General features: G+C 28.4%; 1 protein-coding gene across 1 annotated transcript; it reads right to left on the reverse strand.

Annotated features, from left to right (window-relative positions):
• Window positions 1–1,861: 1,861 nt before the first annotated feature.
• On the reverse strand, window positions 1,862–13,849 carry LOC135922651 (protein artichoke-like). Its single transcript, XM_065457079.1, has 3 exons — window positions 13,709–13,849; window positions 8,517–10,349; window positions 1,862–2,800 (listed from the first exon to the last, which is right to left on the reverse strand). The coding sequence occupies exons 2-3, from the start codon at window positions 10,201–10,203 to the stop codon at window positions 2,031–2,033; spliced, it is 2,457 nt and encodes an 818-aa protein (XP_065313151.1). The 5' UTR covers window positions 10,204–10,349; window positions 13,709–13,849; the 3' UTR covers window positions 1,862–2,030.
• Between the last annotated feature and the right edge of the window lie 1,829 nt (window positions 13,850–15,678).

The following is a 15,678-nucleotide window of genomic DNA, read 5'->3' on the forward strand; positions in this document are numbered from 1 at the left end:
AAAATGCTGGTTTTAAAGATTGAAATAATTTCTGTTAAGTTATGGAAAATGAATAATTTAACAGAAATGGTTGTTGCGAAGTCGGCATCTAATTTACTTTGCTCTTCTGATGATTCACTATCAAATTTTTCCAGAAATTTATATAATTATTGGTTGAATTAGAATAGAAGTTGGAGGGCCACCCCATACTTCTTAACCTTTAATCCTACTCCCAATAGCGTCACTATGGGGGGACTCGGTAAAAAAATTGAAGAGCCCCCCTCAAAATTTCGAATTTTTATACCAAATGTATTTTTGATAATGTTAGCTAAAAAAGTAATTTTGGATATAGCTAAAAAAAGATAATTTTAGATTACGTTAGCTAAAAAAAGTAGGTATTTTTAGCTAAAAAAAAGGTAATTTTAATATATTTCAGCAAATTAAAAAATTTTCTTCCGATGAACAATACTTGAGTTGAGCTTTTTATATATTATTGAAAATGAATATACATCATGATTTATTAACCACGAGGAAAAATTATTTTTGTAAAGTATAATAATCCTCATTTTGATCAAAAAAACACATTAAGAATTGAGGAATATAGGGAAAATTTCAAAGTCAGGGAATTTCCTCTGGGTTGTATCCCTAGTTAATTCACACGAAGCTTTTTTAAAGTACTCACAATTTTCTTTAGGAATTTAAATAGCTGCCGAAATGGGGAGGGGGGCAATCAACCCTTGAGAAATGAGTTTACCAGTTAACCCCTGAGAAATGAGTCTTAAGAGATAAGGAAAATTACAATATGAAATTGATTTTTGTATTAATATTTTTAAAAATATTTATCATTTAATCTAATTGTTTTTATTTTCAATGGTGTAGTGGGATATGGTTAACTTAGCCCAAAGGACGGATAATATAGATAGGTGTCAGAATAATAATTAAGAATTAATTTCTAATTATTGCCACCCATATCCGTCATATTTATCAAAAAATAGATAAAAAAAATTTAATATGTCTCTAAAAAATGACTGTTGCATTAATACAACATCAAGACAATATATCAAAATTAGCAAATTAAATTTCTAGTGATAGTTTTCTTTTCTTTAAAAAAAAATTAACTTTTAATAAATAATTACATCTCAAGGACTAATTAAAATTAAGATTGTAATTCTATAGGAATATTTAAACTCCTTTAGTCCTTAATGTTAAAAATTCTTTGATTTTATAATATAATTATTTCTAGGGATGTCCGATGTATCGGACCGGAATGATCATCGATATTGGTCATCTTAGAAAAATCGTATTGATACGATATTATTTAAAAATTGATCCGATCACGTCCATTTTTATAAAAAATATATAAAGACTATTTTTCCTATTTTTCAATATATATAAATAGATATGAGGAGTGAAAGATAGACTTGATTATAATAATAAAATATTCATTCATGATCATAACCATGAGTTAAATCTGCATTTATTTAATGCTATTATACTATATGATTTGCTGTAAAAATGAAATATCAATATTATAAGAAATGATCCATTCTTCTAACAAACACATAAACCTTGACTTACTAGAATATAAGAAGAAAACATTTTCAATTAAAATAGAAAAACGCATATTAATCTAAAGTAGTAAGGGAAATATTCGGCTGATTGCATTGTGAAAAATATAATCCAAACTTAAAATTAAAATAATACCATTTAATCAAAGTTATCATATGTATTAGGAGTAGGACTATTCAAAAAAGAATATGAATCGAATTATAAATTATTCGTATTCGATTTTAATATTATTCAGTAATAAATTTATTCGACTTTACTTATCCCGTATATATTTTTTCGATTTGATCAAATAAATTATTATATATGTATATTTAATATTTATTAATATAGCTATGAAATACCAAAAAAATAATAATAATTAAAATATATAAAAATAAAAATGTTTTAAAAACAAAAGAACTGGAGCGACTTTTTTTTGATAGATTTTTTTTGTTATATATTTTAAAATATATATATATTCACATAATAATTTGGCGCTGAGTTTAATTAATTCCTCCAAAACTTAAATTATCTATAGGCATCCCGTACTCGTGTTTAGTGATAATTTTTTTGTCATCGTCATCTGGCTCGTTTTGAAATTTAGTCCCTTTGTTATTGTTGACCCATTTATTATTATGGATAAAGCTGAGCCCTCCTTTCTTTATGCTCGGCGCAAACTTATTAGCAGCGTTAGCATTTTTATCGGGAGAGGGAGAAAGCATTATCATATTGGGGAAATCGGAGTTATCTGAGTTGTTTTGGTGGTTGCTGGGCGAGAATATAGATTTTCTGGAGCGCTTCATGAAATAAGAGACTAGCGTGAAGCCTAACAACGCAAAACAAATCAACAAGGACATAAGAAATCCCATCATAGCTATGACCCTGGTGGATTCGAGGTTGTTTAAAAATTTGCTATTTTTGACCTTTGAGGAGCTGCCCATATTATTATTATTGTCACCAATGGCTGCGTTGTTGTTATTGGCATTGTCAGATTTAAGAGAACCTGAATCTTCAAAGTAGTAAAGGGGAACGCGAGAGGAATTGATGTTTTTGTATTTACCCGGATGATTTTTTTTATTGCTATCGAGGCATATGAGATGATTAACTGGAGGGTAATGTAAAGGGATACCTTTGAGTTCTTCTGGGCTTTCGCATTTGGTTTCCTTAATCATTTTCTCCATTTTGTACATGTCTCGGAGTGTTAAACCCTTGATCCAATTCTCGAGCCAAACTCTGAAAGCGGCCATGTTGCAATCACATCTCCATGAGTTACCTATATTTTTGAAAAATATAATGTAAAATTAAATAAAAATGTATAAAATCAGTGACCTAAAGAATTCAGCATTCTAGACCCTGTCATTTTTTTTAAATCAAGCTCGGTTAGGGAATTTTTAAAAAAATTTTGACCAGGCCCGGATTTTATTTTTATTCATTCTACGGCCTGGCCCGGAATTTTTAAAATTTCGTTATTTTGACTTATTTTTGCAGGTTTAAAATATAATATGAGCAGTAACTGAATATCAAATGCTATATAATATGATTTACCACAATTTTTGGTAATCTAAATACTTATTTGAAAATCGGCTCTACCCCGAAATTTAAAATTTTAGGCGTGGTTTGATTTATAAATTAATACTATTTTCGGCATGTTACGTTCCAGGCTGGCATATTTCTGGAAATAAATTGAAATGGGCTAAGCTCAGGCTAAATAATTTTCCTCCATTTTATTGACCATTTCGCGACCGACTTATCCTCAAGACCCGGCCTGGATATATTTAAAAAAATTAAAATACGGCCCGACCCGAGTAACCGGGCCGGAATTAGGGCCAGGCCTGCAGGTCTTTGCTTAATATAGACACAAGGTAATATCAAAAAATTTATTTTTAGTAATCGTAAAAAATAGATTAATTCCAACTTAAGCATAATGTGTGTATATAATTTTTTTTAAATAAAAAGGCATATACAACAATTGCGTTCATTATTTAGACATAAATACACTTTGCATTTACATAAGGCTCTAGAATACACTTTAACACAATGCTTTATTTGTGAGAACAGTTGGAACTATCTGGGAATATCTCATATCTATAAACTCTGCCAATATCAGCCCTCTCCCTCAAAATTTTAACTTTCTATCACTAATATGTTCTTAATACAATAGGAGTCTAAAGTTGCCAAGTTTTTTAAAAAATTTGCCATTTTCTAAAATTGAGATAAGTTTAAGTATGCCTCCGATAAATTATTTCGAAATTATTAGCATCCATATGAATCAAATATAAATTCCTAAAAAACATTTTTTATAAAATTACATTAAATTAATTAAGATAGAGTCTAAAATTTTATCCGTTAATTAAAGTACAAATATATAAACTTTTTCAAATAATAATTCATCAATCATTAAAGATATAATTAAATTTTTTCAATAAGCTTTTGGCAATATGGTAATATTATAAAAAGGGGTTCGCCTTTAGATTATCTTGCCAAAGGAGGTGTGCGGTTTATGTGTCCAAAAAAAACAATTTAATTTTTAAAAAAATTAATTTATTATTGAAATTTACGAAATCGAGTTGTATAAATGTGAGAATTAGTGATCTGCATCGGGTCTAATTTTTCAAGCCCGGCCCAGCCCGAATTTTTTTTAAAAAAAGTTTTGCCGGCCCGGCCCGAACCCGAAATTTATTTTTAAAAAATTTACCAGCCCGGCCAGACCCGAATTTATTTAAATATAGAAATTAATTTTTATAATTACTTAAAATAGAAGACATATGTTATACAGCGTTTAGTTTCAATAAATTGAATAAAAAATTTTTATTTTACATAAAAAATTTTTATTTTACATAAAAAATTCAATATAAAATTGATAAATTTAGATATGTTTAATAAAATTTCCAAGGTCCGACTCGACCCGGCCCAAAATTTTTTAAAAATATTAGGCCCGACCCGAACCCGATTATTTTAGATAGAATTAAGCCCGAGCCCGGCCTGAAGTCCGTTCAGGCCGGGCCGGACTCGGGTCGAACCTAACTTTGCAGATCTCTAGTGATAATCATTAATTTATTTTTGAAAAATTTTTTGACTTTGGAAGAAGCCTTAAAACTAATATTTAAGTTTAAATATTTTAGAAAAAAATAAAGGCCAGGACAGAAAAATTTCCGGGTGAGCCGGGCCGGGCAAAAAAAATTTCTGGTATATTTGATGAATTCTAATATTTCAAGGAAACGATAATCCATAAGGTATAATGTTTTTAATTTAAAAACTCCCCAATATTATAAATAATTGTTTATTTTGGTGTTTAAAGATATATTTTGGTTTAGGTCTTAACCCCGGGCAACCTTAGTAAAAAAAATGAAGGCCGAATCAGGCAAAAAAAATTCCAGGCCGGGCCGACAAAAACTAAATTCCCACATGGCCGGGCCAGAGAATTCTGAGACTTGCAGACCTCTGCTCATGTATAATGAATCAATTGATAGGTCATAGAAAAAAATCCTTCAATCTTATAAAAAAAGAGCTCTGTTCAGCAAGCTTAAATTTATTGCGACTATATCCATTATATTATATTAGAGCGAAACCTTCTTCTAAGTAGGTTTAAATCAAAGAAAATTGGCCTCTAAGTAGATCTATTCAAATATTAAAATAAATTAGTATAAAATAAATAATCAGGGGGGGGGGGGGAGAAGAAGTTAAAAAAACTGTAAATATTATTTATAACTCGTTTTAAAATTAACAATGAGATTACACGTATTAAATACCATAGGTTTTTTAATTAGATAGATTATAAATCATATAAAAAGAATGCCTCATGTTGTTATTAAGGCTTTTTTTTTAATTGTTAAAACATATTTTTAGGATAATATTAAAAAAATTATATGGAAAAAAATTAATAAAAAGGATTTTGAATATATTTTGAGAAATCGTATTGAGTAGTTATAGCTAGAACCTCCGAATTAGTGAGGGTAGTTTTATCCTTCTTTGACTGGGACAGATTGGAGAGCCAGTCTTTTTTCAAAGGATCGCAGTCCAAATAAATCTTTCAATTTTTTCAATCCAGATCAGTCTTTTAATAATATTCAAGTTTGCTTTACCATTTAATTCATATGTTTACCAAATTTTTGTGTAAATTTTATCTTTCTAAGAGTTACTTTAGTTTTTGCGATTTTTTTAGTTCATTTTTATTTTGAAATATTCTATGAAAGCAAAAGGTTTGTCTAAAAAAGAATTTAACTTTCAAGTAATAATTTGTATTATTTAGTATGTTATTCATATTTGATTTGATATTATTAACATACTTATAAAATAAAATAAGAATTAAATTAAATAAAAATATTTTAATTAAAAAAAACAAAAAAACCGGTCCTGCACCGGTCTTTTCATTTAGAACCACGGTCTGGATCGGTTTTTTCTCTGAGGACCGTGGTCAGGCTCCAATACAGATCGGACCAAAGACCGTACCATGACCTTCACTACTAGAATACAACTAATTTGAATTTATAAACCTTTATAAAAATTATCTAATAGTCTTTATATAGTTTCTATTTCTATAACAAGGAATATAACCAAATATGGATACTCATTAGTAAACATTACCTATTTCAAGTTTTCTTAAGCCAGATCTTAATTCTGATTGAAAAAAGAAATAAATTTTTTCTTATTTTAAGCGAATGAATCAAAAGAAAATCGATAAGTTAATATATTATCGCGTCACCAGCTGATTTGTGTTCAACGACGCTTCAAAATACATTTAAATACTGATATTAAATAAATTAGATGAGGAAACTCTCCATATTAGTCCTATTTAAAAACAAATACAAATAATAAGATTTACTATTATGGATTTAGTTTGAAAATTTGATCATTAAAATAGGCTGTTAGCCTTAAAAAGAGAATCTGCGATACTCATTTACATTTTATAATACTTGCAATGATTTAAGAAGCTTTTTCAGCTATTTGTTATTATATCCATATTGTTTCCAAATGGCTTCTCTTTTTGGGGAAGAATTTTTGTCACCTTGTTCATCAAGGTCAATTAATTCGTCAGTCATTTATTCATAATTATGCTAGATTTTTATGTAATAATTTATCACAAAGAAAATTAATTATATTTTATTTATTAATTTTAATTTATACCATTTTACGGTTTAAGATTTTTTGGAAAATTTAAAAAAGTTCGTATTCGTTTTTGAATAGGCATAATAAATGCCAATAGATAAAAGGGAGAGTTTATGTGTGAGACAAATATCTTGATGATGAAAGATTTATTAGTTCAAAAAAGTGATCGAAAATATTCAGTACCCCAAATGGGATACTTCTATGATGTGAAGGAAGGAATTCATTTAAATGTTTATAGGATTTGATGTGCTTCCCATAATTCTCTAACCTATTAAAGGAGTTGCACTTAAAAGGATTACTGACAATTATTGACATAATAAAACCCAGATTTATTAATTAAAAAGCTAAGAAATCCCACAATTCTAATTCTTTTTAAAAAGTTATAATTTGTTAAAATTTAGATTGTCTTAGGTTACATTCTTTTTTACCTATAATATGCTCGAAAGACTTGTTCTACTCAAAGATTTTTGGTAAGATTAAGCAAATCAAGATAAAAATTATGATTAAACAATCAATGTATGAAGTGAGGTTTCATAGAAATAATGTATCCTCTTCTGTCCCATATTTATATGTTATACACAATATCGGAGGGGTGGCCCGAAACATATTAATGTTAGATTTCCTTCCTATTCTTTATTATTTTTTTACCGGATAAAATAAATCCTCGGAAAAAAAATCCCCGTTTTTTAAGATACTAAAAATTACAAAATTAATATAATAGGAGAAAATATTTCCTAAAAATATATCCGTGGAATAAAAATCCTCAAATAATATATTTAAAAATTTTGAGAAAATTAATTCCGGACAATTATTTTCTATGAATTATTATTGGGGATTATTTTTCCGGGAAATTATTTATTTCCGTTTATCGGATTAAATATCACAATTATAAAATGAATTTTAAAAAAATATAAAAAGTTTTAGAGAGAAAATTGGATGTGGGAAATATTTATTCCATTTTCATTACATTAGTGTAAAATATATAAATATTTAAATTATATCAGAGTTAATCTTAACATTTAAATTTAATGCATAACAATAAAATAGTGATTAAATAAATATTTTGATTTTAAGATTTTTTCCCTATAAACATTTTTAAAAAATAATTCATACCGCGAGCACAATGGGCCTACTGAATCAAACCCAACTGAACCCATTACTACGGATACAGAACCAATTTTTTTGCAAATGAAATAAATCATTCAGCTATAATAAAAATGGTTTCCATATCCATTCCTGATATTTTCACTTATTTTTTTATATAAATAAAAACTTATGCTTTTTGAATAGTGAGAAAATTATAATAATCCTAATAATTAAATCTTTTTTTACATCAAAAGAATTTTATTGATTCAAACAAAAATTTCAAAACCTTAAATCATTGAAGTCAGGAGTGAGGGGCAAGAATGTGCATATCCTAAAATATAATAGTTTGGTTAAAAATAAATTCTAATTTTTAGTTGTCTGGTTTTTATATAACATTTATTATCATTTTTATATTTATGAACACCTTATAATTAAAAAGAGCTTTCATGCCCTCCCCTTCTAGATAAATATTTTAAAAAGCCAACGCTGTATCTAGCTCAAATCTTATTTTCCTATATAAACTGTTTTGAAAAGAAATTGTTATTATGTTTCTTTATAAATATTTAGTAAGAAATAATATCTTATTTTTTGTATACAAAATTCATTAATTTATTTTAATATTAACTTAAAAGGAAATTCTTTTTTTCTCGGATGTGTTTAAAACCATTTTAAAAAATTCGAACATTTAATTTAATAAATTAATAAATTAAGTTTGTCTCAAATTGGTATACCATTTTTTCATTACACATATTTGATATAATTTATTATAACTGTAATGTATTGATATCAAATTTTACCACTCACTCCCAGAAACTCGAGTCGATCTTGACTTCCTTCTAATGATTCGATATTAAGCGTGGCTATATTATTGAGTGACAAATCCAAGTAAGTCAGATTGGAGAATTCACCGAATTGAACGGGATATTCAATTATTTTGTTGATCGCCAAATTCAAGACTTCCAAGGAATCGCGAGACCCTCCAAAGGCGTAGCCTGAGATTTTGTTAATTCTATTCCTACTCAAGTCTAAGGTCCTTAATTTTATAGGGGCAGAGTAAGCTCCCTTGCCGTCTTTTTTGTCTGGTAAATTAATTTTAATGTCCTTGCTGCTACCTTCATCAATAATCTCGTTCGGTTGAGATAGGGCTTCGGGTGGTATTTCAATAATCATATTACTCGATAATATGAGATACTTAAGTTTCTTCATCCCGTTTAATGCTTTGGAAGGGAAATGTGTTAACCGGTTCTGCATCAGAGACAAATATTCTAGACTGTACTCTAGCCCTCTGAGACTTTCTTCTGATATTGAAATGAGGCCATTCATGTCTAGTGTTAAATTTTTAAGATTCGACAAAGCGATGAAGGAGTTTGAATCTAAATTGTTGAGATCGTTGAATCCAAGGTCCAAAACTTCCAGAGATTTTAAGGTGTTAAGTGCGCGAGGGACAGACTTGAGCGAATTTCTATCGAGAAGCAGGTGAACTAGAGATTTTCCGAGACCTTCAAAGGCGTCTTCGGACACAATATTTATCGAGCAGGAAGATAGGTCTAACTTTTTCAAATTGTTAAGCGTCGCGAAAGAGCTATCGTTTAAGGTTTGAATCTTACGCGATTCTATTTTCAGTTCCTCCAGAGAACTCAATCGGCTCAAAGCTTTGGTAGGCAAGGAAGCTAAATTACTGCTCTTGATTTCCAAGGATTTAAGGTTGTTTAGATCAGCAAAGGCATCGTTCTGTATATGGGCCAACTTATAACCTTTTAGTGTTAGTCTTTCGAGACCTGGCAGGCTTGATAACATAGATTTCGAGATGTTCGTCAAGTAACCACTAGAAGCCGTGAATTCTTTAAGTTTTTTTAGATTGATGAGGGCTTTGGATGGAACGTTATCAAATGCTTTGAAATGAAAACTATACCAATAGAATTCGTCTATAAATAAATGCGTCAAACTGCGTTCTAAATTACCTCGGAAGGCATTCTCGCTTATGTTTGTTATACGATTGTATTTCAAGAGAATCTTTTCTACGTAACTCAAATCCTTGAAAAAATCATCTTCTAGCGAAGGTATAACGTTATGAACGAGGGTTAGAGTGCTTACATTGAGTCCAGATATTTTTTTAAAGGCATCTTTGATAACTTCGGCTTTGGTAAAGGAACATGCTATATTGAAGCGAGTTCCATTTCCAGAATTTTCTTCGCTAGATGTTGAATAAGTTAGCTGAGGTTGAGATGAGGAAAATAATTGTTGAATGGTTGCCGATGAAAGATTACCAGGACTTTCAATCAACATGGAAGAGGTCAAATCGGCTTTCACACATTGACAATGACCTTCGTCAAATTTGGGACATTCCGGGCCAGAAACATTGGAAATAACCAAAGGTACTGACAGGTCTGTGCTACTCGATGAGCCCAAAAATACCATTATTATCGATATGAAAAAGAAATGGGAGTCGAATTTTGAAGGCAATAAAATCTTACTTCGGATCATTATAACTAGGAAGTAGAATTGTTTTGGGGTAAATCGAAAGCTTTTCAAAAATTCATGTGATTGATTTTTAGGTCCATTATTTACTTGTATCCCATTTATTTTGCATTTGAAAAGTTATAATTTAAATGGTGGATGGATGAGAAAATCTGTATGATTCAAAAAATATATACAAATCTTAAATTTAAATTAATAAATCACTTGATTTATGACAAAATGGATTATATTATAATTATTGGAATTTAAAATTTGCCCCAAAAACTTAATATTTTTATATGGATTATACAATTCATAAATATATTTTTTAAATTATAATCACAAAATAACAACTCAATATTTTTGGAATCAATATCTGCTATAGAATCTAGGTTTGTGAGCATGATTTTCATTATTTATTAGAAATCTTTTTTTGTATTATCATTAACACACAGAGCAATGTTTTTAAAATATATTTTTATTTAATTATATATAATGACATATTTTTACCCCGAACAATTTTCTTAAAAAAAATATCGAAATCTTTTCTTATCGACGTTTTAAACATATGTTTTTTGGGGGATTTAGAAAAAATTTTTTGAGAATATTTATTTAGATAAATATCGTCAAATATTCTTATGAAATAAGCAATGAATTAAATATAATTCACAAAATTTTCTCTAATAATTATTATGACTAAAATAAATTTTCCAACATTTACACTTGCTTTTCATTATTTTTCTAAAATATATATATTTCAAAGATTAGAGGGAGACCGGGGTAGGTGCGTTACCACACTTTTCAAATGGCCAAACTTCTAAAATAATTATTTATTTTACACAAATATTGTTATATTTTAAGGCAAATAGGTTTGCAAATCAAAGATTTACCTATATGAAAAATTGTTGGATAATTTTAGCCATACGCTAGTCTTTTGAATAATCGATAATTAAGTAAAAAATCATTCTTATTCAATTTCTGAACAATTTATTACAAATATAGAAGGTCCATGTTCCCTAAAGCTAAATTTTAAGACACTGAAACCAAATACCAATTATGTAATTTATATTAATTTTTGATGTGAATCAAGCAATTTAATTATTTCTAATCTAAAAATAGCAAATCAATAAGAAGCTGTTAATACGTGATACACATAATTTAATCGCCTGAGATTAGGGAAAAAATTTGTCTTTATATATGATTATGAAAAGCTTTATCAGATTGAGGTATTTTATTATAACGTTTAATTGATGCATAGGATATAGTTATTATCTTGGTTACTAAAAAATAATTAAATTATTATGTTCTCTTACAAACAAGGTTTTTGTTTCAAATATAATTCTTGACCATAATTAATTTGTAAAAATGTCAGGGAAAAAAAGCAACAATATAAAAAATGGCCAAACCCTCCATGTTAATAATAATTTAATTTTAGTAAGAGGTCCGAGAGATGATATAATATAGATATTTCTACAATATGAGACTCAAGTTTTAAAAAAAATATATTTAAATTTATATTAAAGAAAATGTAAAAATTTTTAAAAGTTACTCTTAAAGGTAAAGGGCGGGAAGTGGGGGGGGGAGGGGGGGTGTATCCCGTAGCCTTTATAAATCTTATATGAATTCTAAAGATAACTTTACTCATAACCCCGTATACATGGTTCTAAATTATTTACTAGAAAAAAATTTCAACCGTTTAAGTTAAGTAGTTTAGAAATAAAGTAAGAAATGCCGACCACCAATCCCAGGCACCCTCTATACAATCATTTTAATAGTGGCTTACAATATATTTCCTCAAACTTTTATGTAATGTTTATATTTTAAAGAACGTTTACCTTGGCTACTAAAAGCTTTTATAAAAATTTATTCATTAGAAACGCCTTCATTGGTAGGAGCTGATTGTTTGAACCCCATCCCCACCTCCGGTTCATAGAAAAATATTCCCATTTTACAATACTAGTCTAGATATGCTCTTTGGATGGATACTGATTATGTAGGAGGCCGTGGCACATTAAGAACAAACGTTAGGTGCAGAGGAACGTTAGTCTACAAATTTATTTATAGACTCTCGTCATATAAGAGTAAAAATCTCAACCTAATAAAGATAATTGTGTCATAAAAGATATGAAAAATAACGATTCTTTTAATTTTTAGAATGACAAATGTGTGTTATCATACCTAAAGTAACAAAAAAATCAAAAGCTTTATCATTTAGATTTATAAATTTAAAGCTTTAAAAATCGATTTTAGGAAATTTTAAATAAAACCCAGTTTTTTAATCCGACATTTAGATAAAACATAAGTTTTAAAAAGATATTTCAAATGTATTTAGATATAGATACAGGTATCTAAAAAGTAAATGATTATTGGCTATAGAAAATAGTCGTTCACTGAAAACCGAACTGACTAGGGCTGACCAGAAAAAAGATTCAAAATTAACCGAAAACTTTAATAAAAAATCAGAGACCTGCAGATGTACGATTTGCATGGCCCGGCCCGGTATTAATATTTTCGGGGCTGAGTCCGGATATTTTTTAAAATACATTACATTTACTTTTAATTTTTATAGCTAATGGGCATTTAAAATATTTTTAAAAATTTAAAATATGGGCTTAGGGCCGGGCCTGCAGGTCTCGAAAAATTGTGCAATAGGCTTTTCTATAAAATAAAAAAATGTTGGAAATTATAAAAAAATTTCAGTTTTTTCAATTTTTAGTTTCTTGGAAAAAAATCTGTATAAAAAAAGAGACGTCGGGTTTTTTAAGGTGATATTTGGTAAAATTTTACGCGATTCCCGCAAAATTTCTAAATTCACACTCACTTCGTCTCTCGTCGCAGTAATGCGATGGGTCACGGTGATTTTAACGGTCCGTGCCCATGTCTAATAGTGAAAAATAAAACGCATTAATAAAAATGTGTTTAAGGGAATAAATTCCTTGGGGGGGGGGGGGGGTCAATTCCTCCGTAACCCAGTCAAAACATATCTATTTCGCATGAAAATATATTGTATAAAAATAAAATTATTTACAAAAAATCTAAAGGAGAGGGAAATAAATATTTCTCGCCATGCGTGTGCTCTGCAAATTCATTTTTTTTTCTAGGCCTAAGCCCACTCCTAATTCATTAGCCTGAGTCTGCCAAATAATTGAAAAACAATGAATTTAAAAATACTAATTGCTAAAGAAATTCATCTAAAATTTTAATAAAAGAAAATATTTTTGACTGTTTCGACTTTGAGACGACTTGCAGAACACATCCTTTTTTGTTATATATAAATAGATATAAGCTGATTCAAATCCATTCCATTAATAATCCGTAAGAATATTTTAAAAAATAAGATAATTTTAAATCTATCATCATATCTATTTTAAATGTAAAACAATTAAAACAATATGACCTTTAACAAACTCATATTCATGCAAAAGTATATTATATTATACATATCCTGCATAAGGGAATATTTTATAAAGTAGATGTGCGAGGAAAGAAAGATATTATATTATATAATATAATAATTTGAATGTTTTTTTACTTTCAAGAATCAAAAGATTTCCAGGAATTCGGAGATTTTCATGCAAAATTAGTATGTCTTATTCTCATCTCAAATTTTTTTATTAAATTGTGGAAAAAAAATATTAAATAATTATTTCAAAAATATTACTGTTTTAAATTTTAATTTTTTTATTATTAAAAAAGTAATTTTTTATGAAAATTTATTTTTATAACTAGTAAAAATATAATATAATAAAATAAAATGTGTTTTGTTTGTTTAAATGTGTTTGTATTTTCTTTTATTTCTTCTTTAAAGTATTATAAAATGATTCTTTCTAGGAAAATGCTATTATTTTATTTATTTGTAAAGATTTTATCAATGATTTATTGTTTACGTCAACCGCAGGTATTCCGTGACATAGAGAAAGAGAGGATTGGATTTGGAATAAAGAAAAGAGAAGAGGAACAAAGAAAGGGAAATAAAAAAAGAGAGGAGAGGAAAGGAAAGGTGAAAGAGAGAAAAGGGACAAATAAATTTAAAAAAAAGGGAAAGGTAAATAAAAGATTAAACATTAAATTTTATTATGCTTCGAATCTAGACTTTTCTTTCGCAAAAAAAAAACTAAAACAAATTATTTTACCAATAAAAAATAACATATGGTTTTTATTAAATAGCATTTTTCTTAACTCATAAAATTTATAACATTAACTTACATTATTATAATAATTCCCTTTTTCAAATTCTTCCGTTCCTATCTCCTCCACCATGGAATAATTTAAATATATATTATATAATATAACAATGATATTTTTTAAATGGGAGAAATAAATAAGATTAAATTTCTTAGAATAATGTTCATGCATTTTATTTATAAAGAAAATATAAAAAACAATGGAAACCCACTCCAATGAAGGTCATTGTTCGATAATTCAGTACGAACGGTCCGACATACATGAACCGGACCACGGTCATCCTCCAAAGTATAATTAGAAAATCCAAAGCTTGAAAACCTGAATTAAAAGGCTGAATGCGCCGCCGGCTCAGGTCGGAGCCACCGGTAATTTTATTCACGCCGGAAAAGCCGCGATTGAGATGAGCAGCATGGCTCTCGCCGCCGATTTTTTTTATAATATGATATTTGATTTCTTGACAGAATTGCCTGATAGGATAACCATTAGTCTGAATGCACTTATGTTTATTCATCAATAAAGGCGTGTGTTTTAAATTTGATTGATTCAGGATCAAAATTCTGTTTTATCACTTTTGATTTATGGACAGATCATTTCAAGCGTCGAAATTATTGGTCTTCTTAATTAATAATATTGATTTAAAATATTTCACTCTGTCAACTAGAAGCGTGCCGCAAAAGCATACTCGTAAAACCATATTATCTGAGATAGATAGTATAGAAGAAGAATTCCATTTAGAAAACAAAATAATACAGATGCTAACTGATTCTGGGGTAATGTCAAAAGAAGCATCAGATTGAGGGATTATAAGTATCATTTAAGCTTAGGGCATGGACTTCATAATTTAATTACAGTTGTTGGCATAAAAAAAGTTGCCAGGATTAATATTCTGACTAAAAGAATTAAAGAAATTATTTCAGCCTTCAGATATCGAGTAGCTGATTTGAAATGTGAAATTGAGGATGAATAATGTAAATGCCTGCAAAAAATTTATAAAACAGGCCATATTTTGGATATTGATGATTCTCATCCATACTTTGATGAACATTTTGATAGCGAGGCTGATAATTTAAATTGCATTTCACCAACAGATCTAATTAATACTTTAAGCTTAAAAATTAAATTGTCCTACTTGCTGGCACAGCATATTAATTTAATTAGAAAGTATCCGTAGTGTTCAAGATTTCTATATAAAATAGATAAAATATCCTTAAAACTTTTTAATAACAAATGGATATAAATGACGAACTTTACACATTATTAAATCTATTCAGATTCCGATATTCGGTGGAATTTCTTTCCTCCCAAAAGGGGTCATAA

Source organism: Gordionus sp. m RMFG-2023, chromosome 1, assembly GCF_954871325.1.
Source record: "Gordionus sp. m RMFG-2023 chromosome 1, tfGorSpeb1-WG-v2, whole genome shotgun sequence".
In the NCBI taxonomy this organism is placed as follows: domain Eukaryota; kingdom Metazoa; phylum Nematomorpha; class Gordioida; order Chordodea; family Parachordodidae; genus Gordionus; species Gordionus sp. m RMFG-2023.